Raw genomic sequence first — 24,888 nt, 5'->3', positions numbered from 1 at the left:
TTTTCCCTTGGGTTGCTCCTCCAGGAATGACCCATACCTTGCTCGGATCCTTTCTGATCCTCAGCTGACAATCATGATTTGTTAATCTGTTGCAGACCCTCGTTGCCCAGTGCAATCTTGATTTTTACAGCTTGTTTCTCTGGTTCGCTTACTTCTTGATCCAGAAAACACAGTTCCATCAGTTGTCGCAACAGTTTAAATTTAGATGCTATGTCCAATGCCTTCCGATCCACAGTTGGATACTTAAATGTCATTTTCTTAATTATCCTGCTTCTCTATAAACAAAGGACTTTTCCCAGGAACATTTCTTTTACAGGCTCACTGCTTTACAGGTCTTCTGTTTTATAAGCACAGCTTTGGTTTGTTTAGATAGATTTGTTTTCTGCAGGACTGCCCCTTTAAGAGTGAGACACCAGTTGTTTTTTTGTTTACACAGCTGCTCTTTTTTTAAACTATGAAAAGAGCTTTGTTTACACAGGCTGTTTTTCTTTAAACAGAGAGCAGTTTTCTTTCACTGCAGAGCTGAAATATGCAATACCACCAGCTGCCACAACCAGCCTTTTACTTTGCGCTGGATCTCCAGTGGTGCTGTTGAGCTCTTCCCACTCTTTTCACCTCCCACACCCCCCCACCCCCAAAACCAGAAAAGCTGAAGCTACACCTTTCAAATTTTTCTACCCACTGCCAAATTAATTGAAAGCTTCGGTCTCCTGGAAATTTTCAACCTTTACTCAGAGTCTGAGCGCCTCCTGGGGTCTTGTCTACAGTCCTAGCTCGCTGCACTTTTTTTTTTTTACAATTCATTTATAGGATGTGGGTGTCACTGGCTAGACCAGCATTTATTACCCATCCCGAATTCCCCTCAAGAAGGTGGTGGTGAGCTGCCTTCTTGAACCGCTGCAGTCCATGTCGGGTAGGTGCTGTGAGAAAGGGAGTTCCAGGCTTTTGACCCAGCGACAGCGAAGGAGCGGCAATATAGGTTCAAATCAGGATGGTGTGTGGTTTTCTAGGGAAACTTGCAGGTGGTGGTGTTCCCATGCATTTCTTGCCCTTCCAGGTGGTAGAGGTCGCGGGTTTGGAAGGAGGAACCTTGGTGCATTGCTGCAGTGCATCCTGTAGATGGTACACACTGCTGCCACTGTGCATCGGTGATTGAGGGAGTGAATGTTGGTAGATGGAGTGCCAATCAAGCGGGCTGCTTTGTTCTGGATGGTGTCGAGCTTCTTGAGTGTTGTTGGAGCTACACCCATCCAGGCAAGTGGAGAGTATTCCATCACACTCCTGACTTGTGCCTTGCAGATGCTGGACAGGCTTTGGGGAGTTGAAGGCAAGTTACCTGCCGCAGGATTCCTAGCCTCTGACCTGCTCTTGTAGCCACGGTATTTATATGGCTACGACAGTTCAGTTTCTGGTCAATGATAACCCCCCCAGGATGTTGATAGTGGGGGATTCAGCAATGGTAATGCCATTGAATGTCATGGGGAGATGGTTAGATTCTCTCTTGTTGGAGATGGTCATTGCCTGGCACTTGTGCAGCACTCATCAGCCCAAGCCTGGATATTGTCCAGATTGTGCTGCATTTCTATATGGACTGCTGCAGTAACTGAGGAGTCGCGAATGATGCTGAACATCGTGCTATCAACAAACATCCACACTTCTGACATTATTGAAGGAAAGTCATTGATGAAGCAGTTGAAGATAGTTGAGCCTAGGACACTACCCTGAGGAACTTCCTGCAGTGATGTCCTGGAGATGAGATAATTGACCTCCAACAACCACAACCATCTTCCTTTATGCTAGGTACGATTCCAACCAGCGGAGAGTTTTCCTGATTACCATTGACTCCAGTTTTGCTAGGGCTCCTTGATGCCATACTTGGTCAAATGCTGCCTTGATGTCAAGGGCAGTCACTCTCACCTGACCTGTCCATGTTTGGACCAAGGCTGTAATGAGGCAGGAGCTGAGTGGCCCTGACAGAACCCAAACTGAGCATTACTGAGCAGGTTATTTTGCTAAGTAAGTGCCATCTGATAGCACTGTCAACGACACCTTCCATCACTTTACGGATGATCGAGAGTAGAATGATGGGGCGGTAATTGACTTATCCTACTTTGTGTACAGGACATACCTGGGCAATTTTCCACATTGCAGGGTAGATGCCAGTCTTGTAGCTGTACTGGAACAGATTGGCTCGGGGCGTGGCAAGTTCTGGAGCACAGGTCTTCAGTATTATTGCCGGAATGTTGTCAGGGCCCATAGCCTTTGCAGTATCCAGTGCCTTCAGTCGTTACTTGATATCACGTGAACTGAATCGAACTGGCTGAAGACTGGCATCTGTGATGCTGGGGACTTCAAGTAAAGGCCGAGACGGATCATCCACTTGGCACTTTTGGCTGAAGATTGTTACAAATGCTTCAGCCTCATCTTTTGCACTGATGTGCTGGGCTCCCCCATCATTGAGGATGGGGATATTTGTGGAGCCATCTCCTGCAGTTCATTCTTTCATTGTCTACCACTGTTGTAGGGTCTCCTGACAACTGCTCTCCTCCTGAATTTTCAGCCATCCCAGGTAAGCAATTAGTTATTCTTGGTTTGCTCTTGGTGTGTTTCAGAAAAACAGAAATCAACCGTTGAAAATAATGAAATATTTGGTGCTCTTCAAAAACATCCCACTGCTGCCACCGTATATTACTACTTGTGCCTTTGGTATGTGAACTATTTTAAGATTCACAGGACTGTAGGTACTATCCAAAGAATAATTGGGTTTTTATTATAACTTAAACTAGAACAGATATATATGCACACAGCTACTACAACAGCACACCAACACATGTCTTAATGTCAGGTTATGCCCACAACTCCCTGGTCATGTGACATGACATCACTTCCTCCAGTGACCTTTCACCTGCAGACTCTTTTAAAGTACTCTCACATTAGGGATGTCCAAGGTCGCTCCAAAAAAAAAAAAAGGGCCATGTCTTACAAATTTAGTTGCATTTTTTGAAGTCAAGGTGATAGATGAGGGAAGCCCAGTAGACAGTGTCTACTTGGACTTCCAAAAAGCTTCTGACAAGGTGCCGCACAAGAGGCTTCCCAACAAGATCAAAGCCTCTGATGATATCAGCGGTAACATATGGAGCTGGATTGAGAACTGGCTGGAAGGCTGTAGGCAGAAAATATTTATGGATGGATTTGGATCTGTGTAGAGACCAGTCACCAGTGGTGTCCCGCACAGATGAGTGTTGGAGCCATTGTTGTTTACTATTATTGAGTATTACTGAAAAGTGAGACGTTTTGTCGAAGCTTTTCGTCTTGTATTCATCATCAGGACAAATCACAAGAATACCACTGTAACTGAAAACAACTTTATACTGTATAAGAAGGGAGTGCTGATTGGTTGGCAAGTAGAGTCTGTTTGGTAGAAGTGTTGCCATTGAGAATGCACCAGTTTATGGTGACTGACAGTTAACTGTCAAGCTTTTTTTGAAATTTAAACCAGGCAGCTTGATTCTGATTTGTCAAGGCACTGCTCTGAGGAATGAACCAGCGAATGGCTGTCACTTATTTTGTTTAGCTGAAATAGGTGCAATGTGTTCTGTCTGCAAAGAACAGGGCCCTGTGTATTAATATATGTAGCTTCCAGTATGCGCAAATGCACCACACTGCGAGCTCAGTTGACAATCTTAAATTGGTTGTCACCGTAATTCTTGGCACACAGGATTATTTAGCAAATGTTGTCCAATTGCGGAATCACATCTAATGTTGGTCACTGTGTTTTGACTTTTGCAAACACAGGCTGGTTGGGTACAGTCTGTACCTTGCCCATTGCAAACAGAGGAAGGGACATGCTGTTTGATACGATCCCCCAGTCTTTGGGATGTACGGCCTATATGCCCATCACATGGATATTGAAATTCATATACCACATTACTCATTTGTGTGATAGACAGAACATCTTTTTGGCTTGACGGCAGCATCCTGTTACTGGCGAACACGTGTTGCTACTGCATAGTAGTGGTGTTAAACAGCTAGCTTCACCTGCTGCTCAAATTTTTGGCATACATTAGCCTTCCAGGGTAATCTGAGGTACACTGGGCACTTTTCAGGGCTGTCAGTCACCATAAACTAGTGCATTCTCCATGGCAATGCCTCTACCAGAGTCCACTTGCCAACTAATCAGCACTCTCTTCTCATACTGTATAAATTTGTTGCTTTCCCTTACATGGGTATTCTTGCGAATGGTCTTGATAAATGCAAGATGAAGAGCTTCAACAAAATGTCTGTTTTCAGCAATACTCAAGTTCTGTACTACCAAACGACTATTTGTATTCCTGAGACAGAGGTACAACAAAGACCAAATTTGAGATAATAACAACATAGTTCAAATTACAGGTAAGTGATCAAATTTCTCCAAGTGCGTATTAAACCCAAGGTTGTACCAGTTTTCATTTCCAAACCTATCGATAATGCTAAAGTGAGACACAGTCCTACGACTGAGCGAGTATTTATGCGAGATGATATTGAACAGATGGGTAATAGGGTTACTAATTTACACTAATTTATGCTGCGATTGATGTAAGCAATTTTCTTCCATTTTTCGATTTGATCCGTTTATGCTGCTATATTGCAGCAGTAAACTCACTTAAGCGAAAGCGATTTGGCAACGCAATTAACGACGTCACTAAGCATGTAACAAATCTCTCTGACCACGTACTCTCAAAGCGAGGAGCTTGCTCTTGTGCATGGTTTCAATTTTGGTGTGCCTTCATCCCAAATCAAACGGGAAGAAATATTTGCTGAGTCTGAACTCCTCTACTCCCAAATATCCCGCCACAAACCAGCGCCCATTGAAGATGACGAATCCTTGAAAGTGTGCTTAGATAATCTAGCACACGCATATTGCGGGATTCCGAATGACATGTCTGATTTCCACATGCAACATGAATGTTTGACAGCGCTGCGAGGCCTTAGGCCAACCCGGACATGCACATCAGTAAACCTGACAAACTGTCATCCTTAACAAGCATGACTAGATCAACAAAATGCACGCCATTCTTAATGACAGGTCCAATTCGTATCTATTGGACCTGCCACTCAACATGACCAGACAGCCTTGCTCGAAAGCAAGCTAAAAAAAACCCTTGGAGGACTTGTATAAAAGCTGTCGGGTGATATACATAACAGGGTTCACCCTCATGGCTTGCTGCGTCTGCGTACGTATGGGCTGCCCAAGACACACAAAAGTGATATCCTTTTATGCCCCATCATATCTACGACCGGTTCTGCACACCATGAAATGGCCAAATGGTTGGGTGAATTGTTACAACCAGTTTTGAGCAAGTTCTCCACATACATGGTGAAGGATTCCTTCACATTTGCGAAGACCATTCAGGACTTGCATACCAGTAGCAATGCCATGTCCATGTGCTCATTTGACATTGCTAGCCTATTCACCAATGTACCACTTAAGGATGCCATAGATATTTGCACTGCAGCACTATATCATGGTGATCCAGACCAGTCACCATTGCGAGAATCAGTATTCATTGAACTTACGAACTCGGCAACTCGTGCAGTTGAGCTCAGTTTTAACGACACCATGTCTGCCCAAATAGACGCTGTAGCCATGGATCCCCTCTAGACCCAGTTCTCAGACATCTTTGTTGGGTTCCATGAGAAACATGCGTCTAAGGGAATGACACCTAACCTCCTACCTCTTGCACATTTCCGATACGTAGATGATACATTTGCAATATTTGAATCGCAGCTGCCTATAATAATTTTCTTATACGTCTTAACGGGTTCCATCCTGTGCTCAAATTCACCTTTGAAATGGAGCAGTCAAATGAGTTCTCGACCACGGTCTACTGCAAGCCTACCTTCACTGGTCAATACATGCGTTAGGATTCTTATAGTTCCACACGCTATAAGATTGGCCTGATCAGCAACCTCGCAAATAGGGTCCGAGCCATTTGCTCACTATGCAAGCTGGATGCTGACATAAGGTGAATCAAAGACATCCTGCGTGACAATGGCTGCCCTGATCAGATCATTTCTTACTGTATAATCGCGCAAACTTATGAATGGGTCTGAAGCCGTCATTTTTGGCCCTGAAAAGTGCCCAGTTGACCTCAAATTATCCTGGAAGGGTAATATTTTCCAAAAATTTGAGCAACAGGTGAAGCTAGCTGTTTCATGCTGCTACTACGCAGTACCAACACGTGTGGTGTTCACCAGTCACAAAATGCTGCCGTCAAACCAAAAAGACGTTCAGCCGATCACACAAATGAGTAATGTGGTACATTAGTGATGTTAGGTATATAGGCCATACGTCCCAAAGACTGGGGGATCATATCAAACAGAATGTCTCTTCCACTGTTCGCAACGGACAAGGCACAGACCGTACCCACCCAGCCCGTGCTTGCAAAACGCAGTGTCCAACATTAGATGTGATTCCACAATTGAACAACATCTGCTCAATAATCTTCAGTGTGCTAAGAATTACATTGACAACCAATTTAAGACTGTTAGTCGGGCTTGCAGTGTGGTGCATTTGTGCCTACTGGAAGCTACATATATCAATACACAGGGCCCTGTACTTTGCAAACAGAAAGAACATGTGCACACGTTGCGCCTGTTTCAGCTAAACAAAATAAGTGACAGCCATTCGCTGGTTCATTCCTCAGGGCAACCAGAATCAAGCTGCCTGGTTTAAATTTCAAACAAAGCTTGGCAGTTAACTGTCAGTCACCATAAACTGGTGCATTCTCCATGGCAATGCCTCTACCAGAGTCCACTTGCCAACCAATCGGCACACTCTTCTCATACAGTATATTATTGTTGCTTTCCCTTACATTGGTATTATTGCACATTGTCCTGATGAGTGCAAGTCGAAAAGCTTCAACAAAATGTCTCTGTTTTCAGCAATACTCAAGTTCTGTACGACCAAATGACTATTTTTACTGTTGATCTAGATGTAGCTGTTGAGGGCATGACCTGCAAATTTGCAGATGACACAAAATTTCCATGAGTATTAGGACTGTAGGAAATGCTGGACTGCTTCAGGCAGATCTTGATGAAAAGGATCCATCTACAGGACAACTGACATTAAGACCTCAATCAGGCCTCAGTTGGAATACTGTGTAGAGTTTTGATCTCCTCACATGGTGGGTGATATGGAGGCCTTGGAAAGTTATTCAGATAAGCGAAATGGGCTGGGACTCTACACTTTCAAACATAAAAGGTGATCTGATTGAGGTTTAAAAGTTGATGATGGGAATGGATCATGTGACCAGGGTCACAATTTTAAGTTGTATAACACATCTAGGTTCGACGTGAAGAAGTCTTTTCCCAGAGAAAACAGAACCACTGGAACTGACTGCTGGCTTGTGCAGTAGACATGATTCATTGAATTAGTTCAAGCCAGAGCTGTACCTGTTTCTGGCTGGGGTGGAGATCACTTCTTACAAAAAGATAGGTAAAGCATTGAATTCTCAGGGCCAAAGTATCCTCCTGGGCTTGTTTCAATCACCTGAGGGGGTGGGGAGGAATTTCCTAGAATTTCCCCCCACCAAATTGGTCTGGGGTTTCACCTAGCTTCGGGTAGGGTGGGGAGTGTATATATGGTGAAACAAAAGATCTCACAATTGTGTGGGACAGAGTAGATAGGCCAGAGAGTATTTTACTGTCCGTCCTTGCTCATATGTTTGCAAGCATCCATTTGCCTAGATAAAAACAAAAGTTTGAAAATTTTTACCACTGGAGCAACAGATCCAAATCCAAACAAATAAATTAATACATGGATAATTGTATTCCTTGTCCAACACAAAAATAAGCCTGGCATGCGTCCAAGTCACCCTCATAAATTCAGTTTCTCTTGAAATAAAATAATTTGTAAAAGGTGGGCTCAATAAATAGCAATTACAGACCCATCAGAATCACAACAGTAAACCAACTGAACCATTCTGTGATGTGCCTATATTCGGCAGCAAAAACCACTGAATTTAGCGGTATTTTAAAAATATTGGTGCGGTAGAAATTTACCTACAATTTTTATGTCTAGAAATCCTGAGCAACTCTAAAAACGAAAACAGAAAATGTTAGAAATACTCAGCAAGTCAGGCAGTATTTGTGGAGAAACAGAATTCAGTCAATTCAGGGTCTAAAGAACCCTCAATTGCTTTACCCTCCATCGCACTGTCGAGAATCCAGTCTCTTGTTTAATAAAAGTAACTTTGTAATTATGTATTCCTTTTCTTCAACTGAAACTTCATTAAAAAAAAAATTCACCAGGCTGATTTATTGTCTTTGTTCTATCACCTAACAATTACCCATTTACAAGTCACATTACTCTTTGATTTTAAGAATTATAATACTTGGTCCCCAACCACCCTTTGATATGTAACCACATCTGCAGCCTTGTTCAGCAAGATAATTAAAAATAAGAACCATTTGGCCCATCATATTACATCTGCCTAGAAATAAATGTACACTTCTCCGCTTATTACCCACCACCCCCACACCTGGCATTGCAGCGTTTAAATTTTCCTAAATTATTTTAGGGTTTATGCCTCCACTGTTCTATCTGGAAGTTCATTCCATGTGTTGAACATTCTTTGCAGAAAAACTTGCTGATAACTATCCTAAATTTGCTTTAACTAGTCTGAACCCGTGTCCTCTTGTCCTACTTTTGCAATTTAGCTTACAGTAAACTTCAGGATTTTTCTTGTCCATTTCATTTACTACTTTACACACCGTTCAATTCCCTCCTTTCAAACTTGAAAATTCCAAGATTCACAGAATAATACAGTGCAGAAGAGGCCCTTTGGCCCATCGAGTTTGCACCGATGCATTAAAGACACCTGACCGGTCTACCTAATCCCATTTGCCAGCACTTGGCCCATAGCCTTGAATGTTATGACGTGCCAAGGGCTCATCCAGGCCGCCTCTACCACCCTCCCAGGCAGGGCATTCCAGACCATCACCACCCTCTGGGTAAAAAAAGTTCTTCCTCAAATCCCCCTTAAACCTCCTGCCCCTCACCTTAAACTTGTGTCCCCTCGTAACTGACCCTTCAACTTAGGGGTACAGCTGCTCCCTATCCACCCTGTCCATGCCCCTCATAATCTTGTACACCTCGATCAGGTCACCCCTCAGTCTTCTCTGCTCCAGCGAAAACAACCCAAGCCTATCCAACCTTTCTTCATAGCTTAAATGTTCCATCCCAGGCAACATTCTGGTGAATCGCCTCTGCACCCCCTCCAGTGCAATCACATCCTTCCTATAATGTGGCAACCAGAATTGCACACAGTACTCCAGCTGTGGCCTTACCAAAGTTCTATACAACTCCAACATGACCTCCTGCTTTTGTAATCTATGCCTCGATTGATAAAGGCAAGTGTCCCATTTGCCTTTTTCATCACCCCATTAACCTGCCCTTCTACCTTCAGAGATCTATGGACAAAAGGTCCCTTTGTTCCTCGGAACTTCCCAGTGTCAGGCCATTCATTGAATACTTCCGTGCCACATTACTCCTTCCAAAGTGTATCACCTCACACTTTTCAGCATTAAATTCCATCTGCCACTTTTCTGCCCATTTGACCATCCCGTCTGTATCTTCCTGTAACCTAAGACACTCAACCTCACTGTTAACCACTCGGTCAATCTTTGTGTCATCCGTGAACTTACTGATCCTATCCCCCACATAGTCATCTATGTCATTTATATAAATGACAAACAATAGGGGACCCAGCACAGATCCCTGTGGTACGCCATTGGACACTGGCTTCCAGTCGCTAAAACAGCTGTCTGTCATCACTCTCTGTCTCCTACAGATAAGCCAATTTTGAATCCACCTTATCAAGTTACCCTGTATCCCATGTGCATTTGCTTTCTTGATATGTCTCCCCTGTGGGACCTTGTCAAAGGCTTTGCTGAAATCCATGTAAACTACATCAACTGCACTACCCTCATCTACACACCTGGTCACAAGCTCAAAAAATTCAATCAAATTTGTTAGGCATGACCTCCCTCTGACACAGCCATGCTGACTATTCCTAATCAAATTTTGCCTCTCCAAGTGGAGATAGATTCTCTACTTCAGAATTTTCTCCAATAGTTTCCCTACCACTGACGTGAGACTCACTGGTCTGTAGTTCCCTGGTTTATCTCTACAACCTTTCTTAAGTAGTGGGACCACATCAGCTGTTCTCCAGTCTTCTGGCACCTCTTCCATGGTCAGAGAGGAATTAAAAATTTGGGTCAGAGCCCCTGCAATCTCCACCCTCGCCTCCCACAGGATCTACAGTTTTTCCTCCTAACTCAGCCCTTTGGCTCAACACTTTAGGCCTTGTTGTTATTGTTCATATGGCTTCCAGTGATTTCATGTCTCCCTTAGGTCTTGATGACCAGAAGTGGACACAATACTCAAGCTGTGTCTAACTAATATCCTTTATAGAGTTTGAGCATTATTTTTTCTGATCAATACTGTTTGGGCTCTATAGTTCAGAAATCTATTTGATTTCTTGAGTGCTGCTCTGCAGTAGTTAGAAATGTTAAGCATCTAGATTGCTATCAAATATATTGAAGATGTTGAAAACAATCACGGAACACCTATGTTGCCTATTTTTATTCCCTCTTCCCGTTCAGTACTTTGCGTAAAATTTCATTTGCTATTATTCTGTTGACTTACAAATTTTTTCACCTCATTTCGCATCTCCCAAACTGCCCGCCCAGAATCAACTGTTATTCACATAGTTAGGTATTATCTGAATTTTGACCACTTTGCTTTGGGTTTCTGAATCCAAGTAGCTGACCTAAATTAGAAACAGTAGCGATCCAATACCAACCCTGGGGCCACCTCATAAGGTCAAGGAAGTTGGTCATGTAAAATCTTCCCATTCTGAATCAATTATTGCGCACACAATACTCAAATTTACTCCAGATCATCTTTTGCCAAAATATTAAACCAAGACTAACGGCTCTGTATTTGCTGGTGTCTAGTTTTCCTTCCTTTATGAAGATGGGAACCATTATAGTTTGCTTCCCGTCTTTAGCAACAGGCTCAAAGAGCTGAATGTTCCTATGTTTTCTTATGTCTACTGGTAACCCACCAGTATTCATTGACTCTGCCAATGCCTCATATTGCCTCCCTTGTCTCTCTTACAACTTTTGGGAGAAGTATAATCTATCCCTTGGAATTTGTTTGTTTAGATCTCTTACAGCCTATCTAGGATGTCCATTACATTATATTGAAGTCATGAATCGTACTCAGGTTCCACTTGGGAAGGGCATGTTACTTATATCCTGCATTGCAAACACTTGGAAGAAGTAATCATTCGGAACACACAATGATTATTATATATGAAGAAAAATAAAAGCTCACTTTGATTGAATTCAAAGAAGCTGAAACCTCCTCTCTTCCTTCCCAGTCCCAACAATCCAGATTTTACCAACTTTCTTCAACTGAATGCTACTGTGACAAAAACAAAAAATTCAATAATTATATGTTGGATTATTCATTGATGGAGCTAGCTGTAGTGCACAGGGGCAATACTGGTTACTGCTACCTGCAAGCTACGTGAATATACTGTACAATCTGAGATAAAATGAATCACTTCAGATGCATTATTCCTGAGACGTATTTGTTGACACTTTTCCTGCTGAGATATCATTGTATTGATTTTAGTCACTGACATTTCAGTCTTGCACAAATGCACAGGCTTTGTGTAGACACACATCCTTTGCACTGACAACCTGTTCACTAGAGATACTTTTGCTTCATGTCATTCATTTCAGTATAACTTCGACGAAGTTCTAAAAGAGGTGGCTGCACAGATAATGGATGCATTGGTTATGATGTTCCAAAATTCCCTAGATTCTAGAACGGCCCCAGCAGATTGGCAATTAGCAATTGTAACACCGCTATTCAAGAAAGGAGGGAGACAGAAAACAGAACTACAGGCCAGTTAACCTGAGAGCAGTCTTTGAGAAAGTGCTGGAATCTATTATTAAGGAAGTCTTAACAATGCACTTTAAAAAAATCAGTTTCAGACAATGTCAACATGGTTTTATGAAAGGGAAATTGTGTTAGACAAATTTATTAGAGTTTTTGAGGATGTAACTAGTAGGGTAGATAAAAACCAGATACATTTAGGTTTCCAAAAGGCATTCGATAAGGTGTCACGCAAAATGTTAATTATGCAAGATAAGGGTTCATGGTGTTGGGGTATTTTATTAGCATGGTGAGAGGATTGGTTCATGGACAGGAAGCAAAGAGTAGGGATAAATGGGGCACTTTCATGTTGGCAGGCTGTGACTAGTGGAGTGCTGCACAGATTGGTGCTGGGGCCTCAGGTATTTACAATTTATATTAATGACAGACGAAAAGACAGAGAGTAATGTATCTAAGTATCAAAGCTAGATGGGAATGCAAGCTGTGAAGAGGACACAAAGAGGCTGCAAGGGTAGGCCTGAGGCCTGCAGCTTTCCCTTTTTGCATCTTTATATTCTTGCATTTTACTTCTGCTTTGCTGTCAATTTTCTTTAGAAAAACCTGTATTGAATTTTTAAAGGTTACTTTTTAGACATTGATTTAAAACCAAGTGTGATTGCGCTCGGATTAAGTCAAGTAATTAATTATGTAATCAATAATAATATTAACTGTGAACTTGTTTTTCCCCCAAGAACTCCTTCATTTTGCTTTCATGTTAGTCATAGCAGGCCATGTTTGCATCTGTTGTTTTGTCTAAACAGGAGTCAGTTCTTACAGTATTCCATGACCCTTGAACTACAAGCCAGGACAATGGATAGCCTTGCATATGGGGTGGTCAACTATGGTGTGGAGTCAGAAGATGGAGTTCAATTGATGGACAGTATAACCTAATTGATGGCAGGTGAGACACCATCAAAAGATGCATATACAGCCTGAGCAGCTTCGCAGTGCCAGTGAGAAGAATTTGCTAAGGACCCATGGAGTCTGACTCTTGTTTTGAGAAAGTCCGATGGAGGCCTCAGAAAGCTGGAATGGAGCCAAAATTGGACTTGAAAGGGCACAGCATCCAATGTTCAGGACTGCAACTAGAATGGACTAGTCAACCACTGAAGACTATGGGGAGGATGGGACGTCGGCGGAGTGACTGACCGGACAGTCCGCCCCTGTGCAAAGTTTCCGGAGTCTTGGTGATGTATGTACCAAGGGGGAATGGTACCATTTTAGGAAGCTGTCTTGAACAGACTAATTTGGGGTTATAGCAGTTGTGCAATAAGATTGTCGTCTTTCTATACTCTTTTCCTTCCCCCTCTTTATTAATAAAGTTATCTTTCCTTCCCATTTTTATCATGATAATTATTTAATCATTACTTAATAAAAATTGCTCTTTGAACACATTATTTGGTGTGGAGTGACTTATTCCCGTTATGTCCAGAATACAGCTCCAAACCCAAGTAAGATTCCGCAAGGGATTCACGCCCTACATGATCGTACTGAATGGCAGAGCAGGGTCGATGGGCTATAATGGTCTATTGCTGCTATTTCTTATGAATTTTGTGTAATATATTTAATGCTAACTTTATGCCAGCTAGCAGTAAGTCTGAAACCAGTAGAGACAATAGTTAAATCAAGGGTTCTACAGATACATTTCACCACATTAAAAGCAAATGTGTTTCAAACAGTAGTTTTTTTTTGACCATTAGTGCAAGAGATGTGTCTCAGTTGCTTTGACACGGAGAAGTCAAGTTTGTAATTATTGCAAATATACTATTTGTACTGAACGTTGCCCATCTACTGGGTAATGTGAAAAAAAAATTGTCTCTTGGTTGAGCCTTTGTATGGAGTCCACATTCATTGCTAGCAAACAGGAAAGCAGGGACAAAGGTTCTCTGTTTGACACTAAAATAGGAGCAAAATATTGCAGATGCTGGAACTCTGAAATGAGAAAAGAAAGTGCCAGAAATACTCAGCAGGTCTGGCAGCATCTGTGTAGACAGAAACAGAGATAATGTTTCAGGTTTGTGACCCTTCATCAGAACTGGCAAAGGGTAGAAATATAACAGTCTTTGAGCAGGTGAAAGTGGGGAGGGGAAAGAGGAACAAGGATGGAAGGACTGTGATAGGATGTTGGCAGGGGAAGGAAGAGATTAAATGACAGAGATGTCATGGAATATAACGCAAATAGAGCACTAAACAGTTGTAGCGAAAGACAAAGCGCGAGTCCAGAGAGATCTCCCAGTTTCTCCATCTACGACACATCTGCTCTGATGATGCAACATTCCAGAACAGCACCTCTGATATGTCTTCCTTTTTCCTCAACTGAGGATTCCCCCGCACTGTGGTTGACAAGGCCTTCGACCGTATCCAACCCATTTCCTGCACCTCTGCCCTCACCCCTTTCCCTCCCTCCCAGAACCGCGACAGGGTTCCCCTTGACCTCACTTTCCACACCACCAGCCTCCGCAACCAAATGATCATCTTGCACCAACTCCAGTGTGATGCCACCAAACACATCTTCCCCTCCAGTCAGTATTCCGAAGGGACCATTCCCTCCGTGACACTCTGGTCCACTCCAGCACCCCAGCTACCTCATCCCTTTCCCACAGCACCTTACCACGCAATTGCAGATGGTGTAATACCTGCCCTTTTACCTCCTCTTTCATCATCCAAGGCCCCAAACATTTCTTCCAGGTGAAGCAGCGATTTACTTGTACTTCTTTCAATTAATATACTGTATTCGCTGCTCACAGCGCAGTCTCCTCTACATTGGGGAGACCAAACACAGATTCAGTGACTGCTTTGCAGAAAACCTCTGTTCGGTCCACAAGCAATTCCTGGCCTGGCCCACTTGAACAGACAGCATGTCTGTGGCTTTTATACCCATTGATAGAATGGTACCTGTCAAACAATAAGAGTAATTGTACACAAACTATAGGCTACAAGCAATTTGTGCTTAACATATAGGGCACTGCTCCAGCATCCGTACCCAGCACTAGGTCAATGTTATTTCTCTCTCAAATATAGCACAGGTTTTAAATGGAATGCTTCCAACCCGCCTTTTAAACTATTAGTTCAGAGATAATGTAGCAGCTTGTAATTAACAATCTGGGGCACAATGTTTGTTGCAGAGTGAAAACATGAGAATCCTGTAGTTACACATCTCTTTAAAAAAAAAAGATACCATTAACAAAATATACAATTTCCCTTCACAAGTTATTTACATATAAGAAAGTCCATTCAGGCTAACTTAATTTATCCATTCAGCAATTTCCTCTTGTTTCTTCAATGATTACAGTTTTTTTACCTTCGCTGCTCTATCTGTAATATTTCACATTTACCCCTTCCATTTCCTTAACTATCTTATTTACCTCTATCAGATCACCTTTCAGCTGCCCCCTTAACACACTGAAAAGCCTAAGTTTCAATGATCATTTCACAAACCTCAGATCCGTGTCACTAGGGATAAGCCTCATGGCATTTCCCCACACTGTCTCAAATGCTTAAATGTAAGCAGGGTCTCTTAGTAACCAGAGCCAGACACAGTAGTCAAGGTGTGGGCTGATGAGAGCACCGTAAAATTTGATAATGACCTCCCCTGACTTGTATTCCACTATTTTGGCTATATAGCTCAACATTGTACTGACTCTGTTGATTGTACATATTTAGCATTGAATCTATTGTCTTTGTATGCATGTACATTTCTATCTTCACTCTTCTCTTACAACAATCAAATGGCATGATAGTGAAGGCAGTGCAAGATAAAAAAAAAGTGTGCATGCACACACAAAATTATAAATCAGAGACCGGATTGCACAATCAGGTCCAGTATAAATGAGATATTAGTGTCAAACTATGCAGACTTGTGAAACTTGCCTCTTCTGACTTTTGTCAGCTCATTTATGCTTTCCCATTTGTAGAAAGGTGAAGGATGAAAAAAAGACTGCTTCACCCAGAGAAACAAGTATTCCTACTTTCCAAGTCTGCAAAGACAGTGTTAAATATGGATAATATACCGAAAGCCCATAAAGCAATTCCTACTTGGTTTGCTAAAACAAAAGCTCCAGTGTTCTATGGAACATCGCCTTTTAAAGAACATTTCAGTTGATAGTAACAGTGCTAAATACATTTCCAAAATACTATCGTCTTGGTTGGACTCTTTCCCTCCAATTTGTAGATTCTGCATAAGTGAATATTTGTGTACAGTTATGGTCACCACATTACAGGAAGGTCATAACTGCTTAGACGAGAGTACAGAGGAGATTTACAAGAATGTTGCCAGGGTTTAAAAATTGCAGCGATGAGGAAAGATTGGATAGGCTAGGGCTGTTTTCTTTAGAACAGAGGCAGCTGAGGGGTGACTTAATTGAGGTGTACAAAATCATTTCCGGCTAAAGGGATCGCTCAGCTTCATCCAACTACCAAACTACGGGCCTAGATAGGGTAGACAGGAAGGACCGGTTTCCCCGAGTGGAGAGGTCAATTACTAGGGGGCACAGACTGAAGGTAGAAAGATAAGAGGGGACATGAGGAAAAACATATTCACCCAGAGGATGGTGGGTGTCTGGAATTCACTGCCTGGATCGGTGGTGGAGGCAGAAACCCTCAACGCATAGGATTAGATTGGGTTGCTAGTTTTTTCAGCACGTGCAGACACGATGGGCTGAATGGTCCCTTTCTGTGCTGTAAATTTTCTATGGTTCTATGCTAAAATATTACTGGAAATAAATGCTACTGAATCCTGAAGATTGCACATCGAAATTTCCCATGAAATCTCGGGATGTAAAAGAGACAAAACAGGAAGGTTAAGTTGCAACGTAACGTTTTGCTGACGTATGTAACTATTCACCCTCTACCGTGTTTTTAATGCTATGCTTACAGCAGTCAAACAAGAAAGTCTACCATGGATGTAAATAAACAATGTGTTACATTTATTAATTAAAAGATCTGCAAAATAGACCACTGACTCCCCCCAAAAAAACTTCTAGGCGAGGGATCACGGCTACTCACTAAACATGTGAGAATGCTAGATTTGCAAGTTTTACTGTTGCAAGGGGGAGTGTGTAAACTACTCGTCATGTCGTTAAGGACGCAAGAGCTGTTAAGTTCGGAAATGTAGAGATAACGGAGAAATAGCAAACCGAAAGCCTGTACAACTATGAAAACAGGATAAAGTAGTACGTGTTGGGAGGTATACAAATTTATCAAAACTTCCGTTACAGTCGGAGCCTTGTTTACATTTGTCGGGTTGAATTTTCTTGTCACATATGGGATGCAGCCCGCGACTTGACCATTTAATTGTTACCTAACATTCTCAGGACATTCCAGGATTTCTCATTTGCTTTAGGAAAGACCATTCTGTACGTTTTGAAGCAACGTTAACTATAATTGAAAGGTAAAATGAAAAATACTTACTACAGAAAGCACTGGTAGAGGGTTGAGGTTCGAACTGCCGGATGCTGGTCTCCCCCATTGAATGATCGGGCTCCTCTGAAGAACAATGACCATTCCGACATTCAACCCTTTGACTAATATCGGAGTGCGGACTGCTCTGTTCCTCTTTGATATCCTGCGACTCACCGGCCGTCGCGATTGCGTCCATAACTAGGGGCCGCTCGTTGGCGACCCGGGAACCGAGCACCACATCGAGCTGCTCGTAGAAGCGGCAGATTTTCCTCCCGCTGGCGCTGCAACCCCTCTTGATGCTATCCTTGGCAAGTGTGTATTTCCTCTTCAACCCCTTGATACGGATGCGGCACTGCTCCGGAGTGCGGATGTAACCCTGGTCCAGCAGCTGCGAGGAGATGAACTTAAAAACGTGGCTGTTCCTGAGTTGTTCATCCAGCGCTGTCTGCACATTCTCCTCGCTCCAGACGGCGATCAGCGCCAGGGTCTCAGCATCAGACCACAGGGCACCGCGCTCAGACCTCACCTCTGACATCATTGGAAACCAAGCTCCCGGCGCCCAGCCACCTTCACACCACAAAACTACACCCAAAACACCCTGCTCCTTTCACCAGCAGCTCCAGGGCGGGACCGATGCGGCAAGCCCCAATTAAACAGCAAAAGAAATGAAAACAAAACCAAAAAAAGCCCCAAGATTTAAACAAACGGATCACATGTAAGGCCCCTTCAAATTTGCCCCCTCTGAGAACCATGGGTAGACGCCAACGTAGTGACGACTTCCGGACGTCATGACGTCGCGGGGCACGTTGACGGCCGAGCGTGAGAAACTTGCCACTTTTCAACGGGGTGGGCGAGTCATGTGAATGATTCTTGTTTATCTATCCGTAACTGTGCGGGAAGGTTAAAGAAATATTAGTATAAATGGTTTTGTTGCTTTGGGTGGTCGTGTGTTAATTACGGTGTAAAGAAGCGCGGCTCCGGTGGTCGGGGACCAGTGGCGTGCCCGAAGGACGATGTTGCGCGCAGTTTGCTGGCGAGGGCCGTCAACGTGTCACATGCTACAAGGTCCGGCCTTGGTAGGGTCTCTGTTTAGGGTCCGGGTGAGTATGACGTAAAGGTTCCTCCCCACCCCCGGCAAACGAACCAGGTATCAAAAATGAAATATTGTGGATGCTGGGAATACTCAGCAGCATCTGTGGAGAGAGAAACAGAGTATGACCTTCAACGTTAACTCTCTCTCCACAGATGCTGCTGAAGGCCAACAGGACTAACCCATGAAGATACCCGATTATGAAAATAGTGTGCGCTGGAAATACTCAGCAGCATCTGTGGAGAGAGAGTTAACGTTGAAGGTCATACTCTGTTTCTCTCTCCGCAGATGCTGCTGAGTATTTCCAGTGCACACTATTTCTATAATGGGGTATCATCATGGGTTAGTCCTGTTGGCCTTCAGCTCGCTTAGGCGCGCTGTCATGAATCGTCATGTGTTTAAAAGGGCAATGTTTAAATCACCCCTACGATCACAATTAATTCACAAATTTCTTTGCGGGGCGATTTGCTGGGCTATTGGGGAGGGTGTGCGAGCCAGGAGATAATACAAGAGAGCAACACCAAGGTACACAGAGAGTTAGAAGTGATAGCATTAGAGTAGGAAATAACCAAGTATTAGGTGGGGTGTGAGTGAGAATGTTAAACAGCATGAAGGACTGAGAAGGGCTATGAAGAATGCAAAGGCAGGATTTCAATGCATGTGTGTAAATACACAAAGTGTGGTGAATAAGCTTGGTGAGCTACAAGCACAAATAGTAGTATGGGAATATGATGTAGTGGCAATAACAGAAACATGGCTTAAAAATGGCGAGGACTGGGTATACAAGGATATAAAGTGCAGAAAAGATAGTGAAGGATAAAAATAAGGTTGGGTTGCCGTCTTGGTTAGAGAAGGCATTGCAGTGCTGGCAAGGGAGGATGTCCTTGAAGGGACAAGGAAAGATTCCATTTGGTTAGAGTTGAGTAAAAAGGGTATGATCATGCTACTAGGGGTATTCTATAGACCTCAAAATAGTGAGAGAGAGATAGAGGAGGAAATCTGCAAGGAAATCAGAGATATGCAAGACTATAGAGTGGTGATATTGGGGGACTTTAATTACCCAAATATCGATGGGGATAATTTTAGAGTAAAGAGTAAGGAGGGAGAGAAATTTCTAAAATGTGTTCAGGAGAACTTCCTTTATCAGTATATTCTCAGCCCAACTAGAAAAGAGACATTGCTGGATCTGGTGCTGGGAAATGAGATAGGCCAACTGAATCAAGTATCTGTGGGGGAGCACTTTGGTAAGAGTGATCTTCGTATCATAAGGTTTAGACTAGTAATGCAGAAAAGCAAGGAACGAAATAAGGTGAAATGTCTAGATTGGAAGAGGGCTAATTTCAATGCAGTGAGAAGGGATCTAGCCAGGGTAGAATGCTGCCAAAATAAAAGCAAAATACTGCAGATGCTGGAAATCTGAAATAAAAACAAGAAACTCTGGAAATACTCAGCAGGTCTGGTAGCATCTGTGGAGAGAGAAGCAGAGTTAACGTTTCAGGTCAGTGACCCTTCTTCAGAACTGGCAGATATAAGAAATGTAAAAGATCTTAAGCTAGTAAAGTGGGGGTGGGGCAAGAGATAACAAAAGAGGTGTTGACAGGACAAGGTCACAGCATAGTTGACCAGAAGGTCATGGAGCAAAGGCAAACAATATGTTAATGGTGTGCTGAAAGACAGATAGGGTGTTAATGGACTTAAACTGAACAACCACAAGCACAAACATGAAAAAAAACTGGGCAGGCACAGTAGAAACAAACTGAACAAACTAAAATAAAATAAACACAAAAAAAAAGAAAAAATAACTAAAAATGCAATTAAAATGGGGGGCCCGTCATGCTCTGAAATTATTGAATTCAATGTTAAGTCCGGCAGGCTGTAGTGTGCCTAATCAGTAAAAGAGGTGCTGTTCCTCGAGCTTGCGTTGATGTTCACTGGAACACTGCAGCAATCCCAGGACAGAGATGTGAGCATGAGAGCAGGGGGTTGTGTTGAAATAGCCAGCAACCAGAAGCTCGGGGTCAACAAAGACTGGCAGGAAGAGCTGTATCAGAACAATATGTTATTTTTAAGGAAGAGATGCTTCAGGTATAGGCTAGGAACATTCCAACAAGGGTGAAAAGTAGGGAAACCAAGAACAGGGCTCCTTAGTTGACGAGGGAGATAGAAATGATGATGAAACAAAGACGGTATATGATGCAAGTCAGATGAACTCATCATGAGAACTAGGCCATATACAATAGGTTAAGAGAGGAGGTGAAGAGGAAAATAAGACTGGCAAAGAGAGAATATGAGAATAGAATGACAGTCAACATAATAAGGAACCCAAAGATCTGACATGTAAATATTAAGCGGCTAGTAAGAGGAGGAGTAGGGCCTATTAGGGACAGAGAGGGTAACATATGCTTAGAAGTGCAGGGCAAGGCTAATATACAATGAGTCTATTGTATCAGTGTTCACTAAGGAAATGGAGGCTGACAAAATATCAGTAGAAGCTGAGAGTAGAGGCAATGGATAGGATAAAAGTGGAGAAGGGGGAGGCACTAAAAAGGTTGGCTGTACTTCGGGTCCATAAGTCACCTGGTCCAGATGGCTTGCATCCCAGATTGCTAAAAGAAGTGGGAGTGGAGATAGCAGAAGGACTTGCCATAATCTTCTAACCTTCCCTGGATATGGGTGAGGTGCCAGAGGATTGGAGAGTGGCAAATGTGACACCCTTACTCAAGAAAGGGCAGTCCTAGAAACTACAGGCCAGTTAGTTTAACATCAGTGGTGGATAATGTTTTAGAAACTATAGTCAGGGAAAATATCAAGGGCACTTAATTAAAGATAGCCAGCATGGATTTGTAAAAGGCAGATCATGCTTGACTAATCTAATTGAATTTTTTGATGAAGTAACAGAGAAGGTTGATGAAGGGAATGTGGTGGATGTTGTTTATCTGGATTTTAAGAAAGCATTTGATAAGGTACCACATTAGAGCTTGGTTAAGAAAATTCCAGCTCATGGAATAGGAGGGTCCGTGTCCATTTGGATAAAAAAAAAATTAGCTTATGGACAGAAAACAGCTAGTTGGAGTAAATGGTTGCTTTTCAGACTGGAGGATGGTGGACAGTGGTGTTCCCCAAGGGTTAGTGCTGAGACCACTGCTTTTTTGATGTATATAAATGACTTGGATCTTGGAATACAGAATGCAATCTCAAAATTTGCTGACCACACCAAACTTGGCAGTGCGACAAACAGTGAGGATGATATGTGAAATTTGTAGGTTTGCAGAATGGGCAGAGAGGTGGCAGATGGAATTTAATACTGATAAGTGTGAGGTGATGCATTTTGGCAGAAGGAATAGGGAGAGGCAATATATACTTAATGGCACAGTTCTAAAGAGTGTGCAGGAACAGAGGGACCTGGGGGTGCATGTGCATAGCTGTTTGAAGGTGGCAGGACATATTGAGAGAGTGGTTAGTAAAGCATTTGGGATTTTGGGCTTCATAAATACAAGCACTGAGTACAAAAGCAGGGAAGTTATGCTGAACCTTTATAAAGCTCTGGTTAGGCCGCAACTAGAATATTGTATCCAGTTCTGGTCACCACACTTCAGGAAGGATGAGAGGGCCCTTGTGAAAGTGCAAAGGAGATTTACCGGAATGGTTCCAGGCATGGAGAATTTCAGTTACAAGGTTGGGTTGGAAAAGCTGGATTTGTTCTCCTTGGAACAAAGGAGATTGAGGGGAGATTTACTAGAAGTGTACAAGATTATGACAGGCTTAGATAAGTTAGACAAGGAACAACTGTTCTCATTAACAAATGGTACAAGGACTAGGGGACGCAAATTGAAAGTTTTGGGCATAAGATGCAGGGGGACTATTTGGAAGCACATTTTTACACAGCGGATGGTAATGATCTGGAACTCGCTGCTGACAAAGGTGGTGGAAGTGAAGACGATCAATGACTTCAAGAGGAGGTTGGATGACCACCTGAGAGAAATAGACTTGCAGGACTACAGGGATTGAGCTGGGGAGTAAGACTGACAGCACAGTTTCATGGAGAGCTGTCATGGGCATGATGGGCCGAATGGCCACCTCCTGTGCCGTAAATGACCGTATGATCCACTTGCAGTTTAAAATATTGGTAAATATCTACTTTTGGGTTAGATCTACTGGTGTGTCCTTGGCAAAGTTGTTTTGCAGTGTTGGTCCTGGAATGTATTAACTTAGCGATTCAAAAATGTGAAATTATGCACAAATGAATTCACGTTCAAGTTTCTTAAGTCAGAATTACCACAGAGCAAGTTGAGCACTGCGCTTTTTAAAATAGACTAAGTTCATAGTGATGGTCATGGTCAATGTGGTTTACTGTAAAGCCTGGCTCGGGTATAAAGTTAAAACCCAACTCGGGCCACACCTGACCACAGCCAACCCGAACCCGACCTGAGCCCTTTAATTTTTTTTTCACACCCAACTCAACACGAATGTCCTTCATCTGTTCCGGCAGCAGGATATTCCTGCAGCTGGAGTAGTGGGGAATCATGGGAAGCCTGATCCCGTGACTTCCCGGAAGCAGTGTCGAGCCCAATCCAACCCAAGCCCGAATGCTGGACTCGGAATTTCAACCCAACCCCGACACTTGTAGTCGGGTCTAGTCGGCTTTGGATCAGTTTACTGTGCATGTTAGTTGTGAGAATACATGTTGTATTCGGAATAATTAAAATTACAAGCTGTTAGGACCACAAATGATCTTTCATTGAGTGAGTAGTAAAAATTTACATTTTTCCATTGGTAAGAATCTGGTCTGAATACCTTATCTGTGTAATGAAAATATATCTGAAATCAATAATCTAAATTGGTTTTAATGAAGATCTGCTGAGTATTTCCTGCATTCTCTCTTATTGTATTAAAGAAATATGAGGAGCTGAACTATAAAAAGAAAATCGGTATGGGGTTAGCCAAAAACAACGTGTATTTATATAGCACCTTTAAAGTAATAACACATCCTAAGGTGCTTCAAAGGAGCATTATAAAACAAAAATTGACATTGAGCCACACAAGGAAATATTAGGGCAGATGACCAAAGAGCTAGGTTTTAAGGGAGGAACGAGAGATAGAGAGACTGAGAGATTTAAGGAGGGAATTCCAGAGCTTAAGGCTTGGCAGCTGAGGACATGGTCACCAATAGTGGAGTAATTACAATCAGGGAAGCCCAAGAAGCTAGAATTAGAGTTAGAGGAACATTGATATCTTGGAGAGCTGTGGGGCTGGAGGAGATTACAGAGATAGAAAGAAAGACTTGTGTTTATAAAACAACTTTCATGAGCAAAAGATGTTTCAAAGTTCTTTACGGCCAATGAAGTACTTGAAGTAAAAACAGTATTGGAAATACTCAGGTCTGGCAGTTTCTGTGGGGAATCCAGTATTTCCAGCATTTTGTGTTTTTAGTTCAGATTTCCAGCATCCACAGTATTTTGCTTTTATTTAAGTACTTTTGCACTGTAATCACTGTTGTAATGTAGGAAACGCAACAGCCAATTTGCAAACAGCAACCTCGCATAAACAGCAATGTAATAATGACCAGATAATCTGTTTTATGTCATGTTGGTTGAGGGATAAATATTGGCCAGGACTCCGGAGAGAACTCCTCTGCTCTTTGAAATATTGCCATGAGACCTGTTATGCCCGTTTGAGAGGGCAGATGGGGGCTCAGTTTAACGTCCTTTCTGAAAGAAAGCCCCTGATAGTGCAGCACTCTCTCAGTGCTGTACTGGAGCATCAGCCTTGATTTTTGTGCTCAAGACCTGGAGTGGGACTTGAACCCAGAACCTTCTGACTCAAGTGAGAGTACTACCAACTGAGCCACAGATGATAGGGAGGAACGAGGTCAAGAGCGATTTGGAAACATAGATGAGAATTTTAAAATTGAGGCAGTGTTTAACCAGGAGCCAAAGTAGCTCAGGTGAATACAGGAGTGATGTGTGAACTGGACTTGGGGTGTGGGGGGTGGAGTGAGTTAAGACACAGGCAGCAGAGGTTTGGATGATCTCAAGATTATGGAGGGTAGAATTTGGGAGACTGGCCAGGAGTATGTTGCAATAGTCAAGTCTAGAGGAAACAAAAGCATGAATAAGGGTTTCAGCAGCAGAGGAGCTGAGGCAGGGGTAGAATTGGGTGATGTTGCCAAGGCCTGGACAGTAGTTGAATGCTTTAATAAACTTCTGCTTCCATAAGCTAGTGAAGGAGAGATTGACCAGGATTCTTGATTTAATATCTAGAGACTCTGGAAATGTGTGGGTGTTGGGGGGATAACACTATGCTTGGGTTGTAATGTTCCTTGTGGTTGAATAGCTTCTGGCTATTGTTGAGGTGCACCATTTGATGATTGACTAGTTCGAGGAAGTATCATACAGTGACGCACAAT

General features: G+C 42.7%; 2 protein-coding genes across 4 annotated transcripts in view; one reads left to right on the top strand and one right to left on the bottom strand.

The window, feature by feature from the left end:
* The window catches only part of LOC137373860 (uncharacterized), a 29,124-nt gene extending 10,934 nt beyond the window's left edge, over positions 1–18,190 (bottom strand). Inside the window, exon 1 of the mRNA XM_068039344.1 lies at positions 17,402–18,190. Within this exon, the coding sequence (XP_067895445.1) occupies positions 17,402–17,930 (529 nt within the window). The 5' untranslated portion in view covers positions 17,931–18,190. The remainder of the gene's footprint in view (positions 1–17,401) is intronic.
* The window catches only part of nubpl (nucleotide binding protein-like), a 48,669-nt gene continuing 41,936 nt past the window's right edge, over positions 18,156–24,888 (top strand). For 2 of the 3 annotated variants that reach the window (XM_068039341.1, XM_068039340.1), the window contains exon 1: positions 18,187–18,492. In XM_068039341.1, the coding sequence (XP_067895442.1) occupies positions 18,406–18,492 (87 nt within the window). In that variant the 5' untranslated portion in view covers positions 18,187–18,405. Of the gene's footprint in view, positions 18,493–24,888 lie in introns of all 3 variants that reach the window. The other variant, XM_068039342.1, reaches the window with a different exon arrangement.

Source organism: Heterodontus francisci, chromosome 9 (genome assembly GCF_036365525.1).
Source record: "Heterodontus francisci isolate sHetFra1 chromosome 9, sHetFra1.hap1, whole genome shotgun sequence".
NCBI classification, from domain to species: domain Eukaryota; kingdom Metazoa; phylum Chordata; class Chondrichthyes; order Heterodontiformes; family Heterodontidae; genus Heterodontus; species Heterodontus francisci.
Note: the sequence above shows the minus strand (reverse complement) of the source record. Positions and strands in the feature narration are given on the sequence as shown.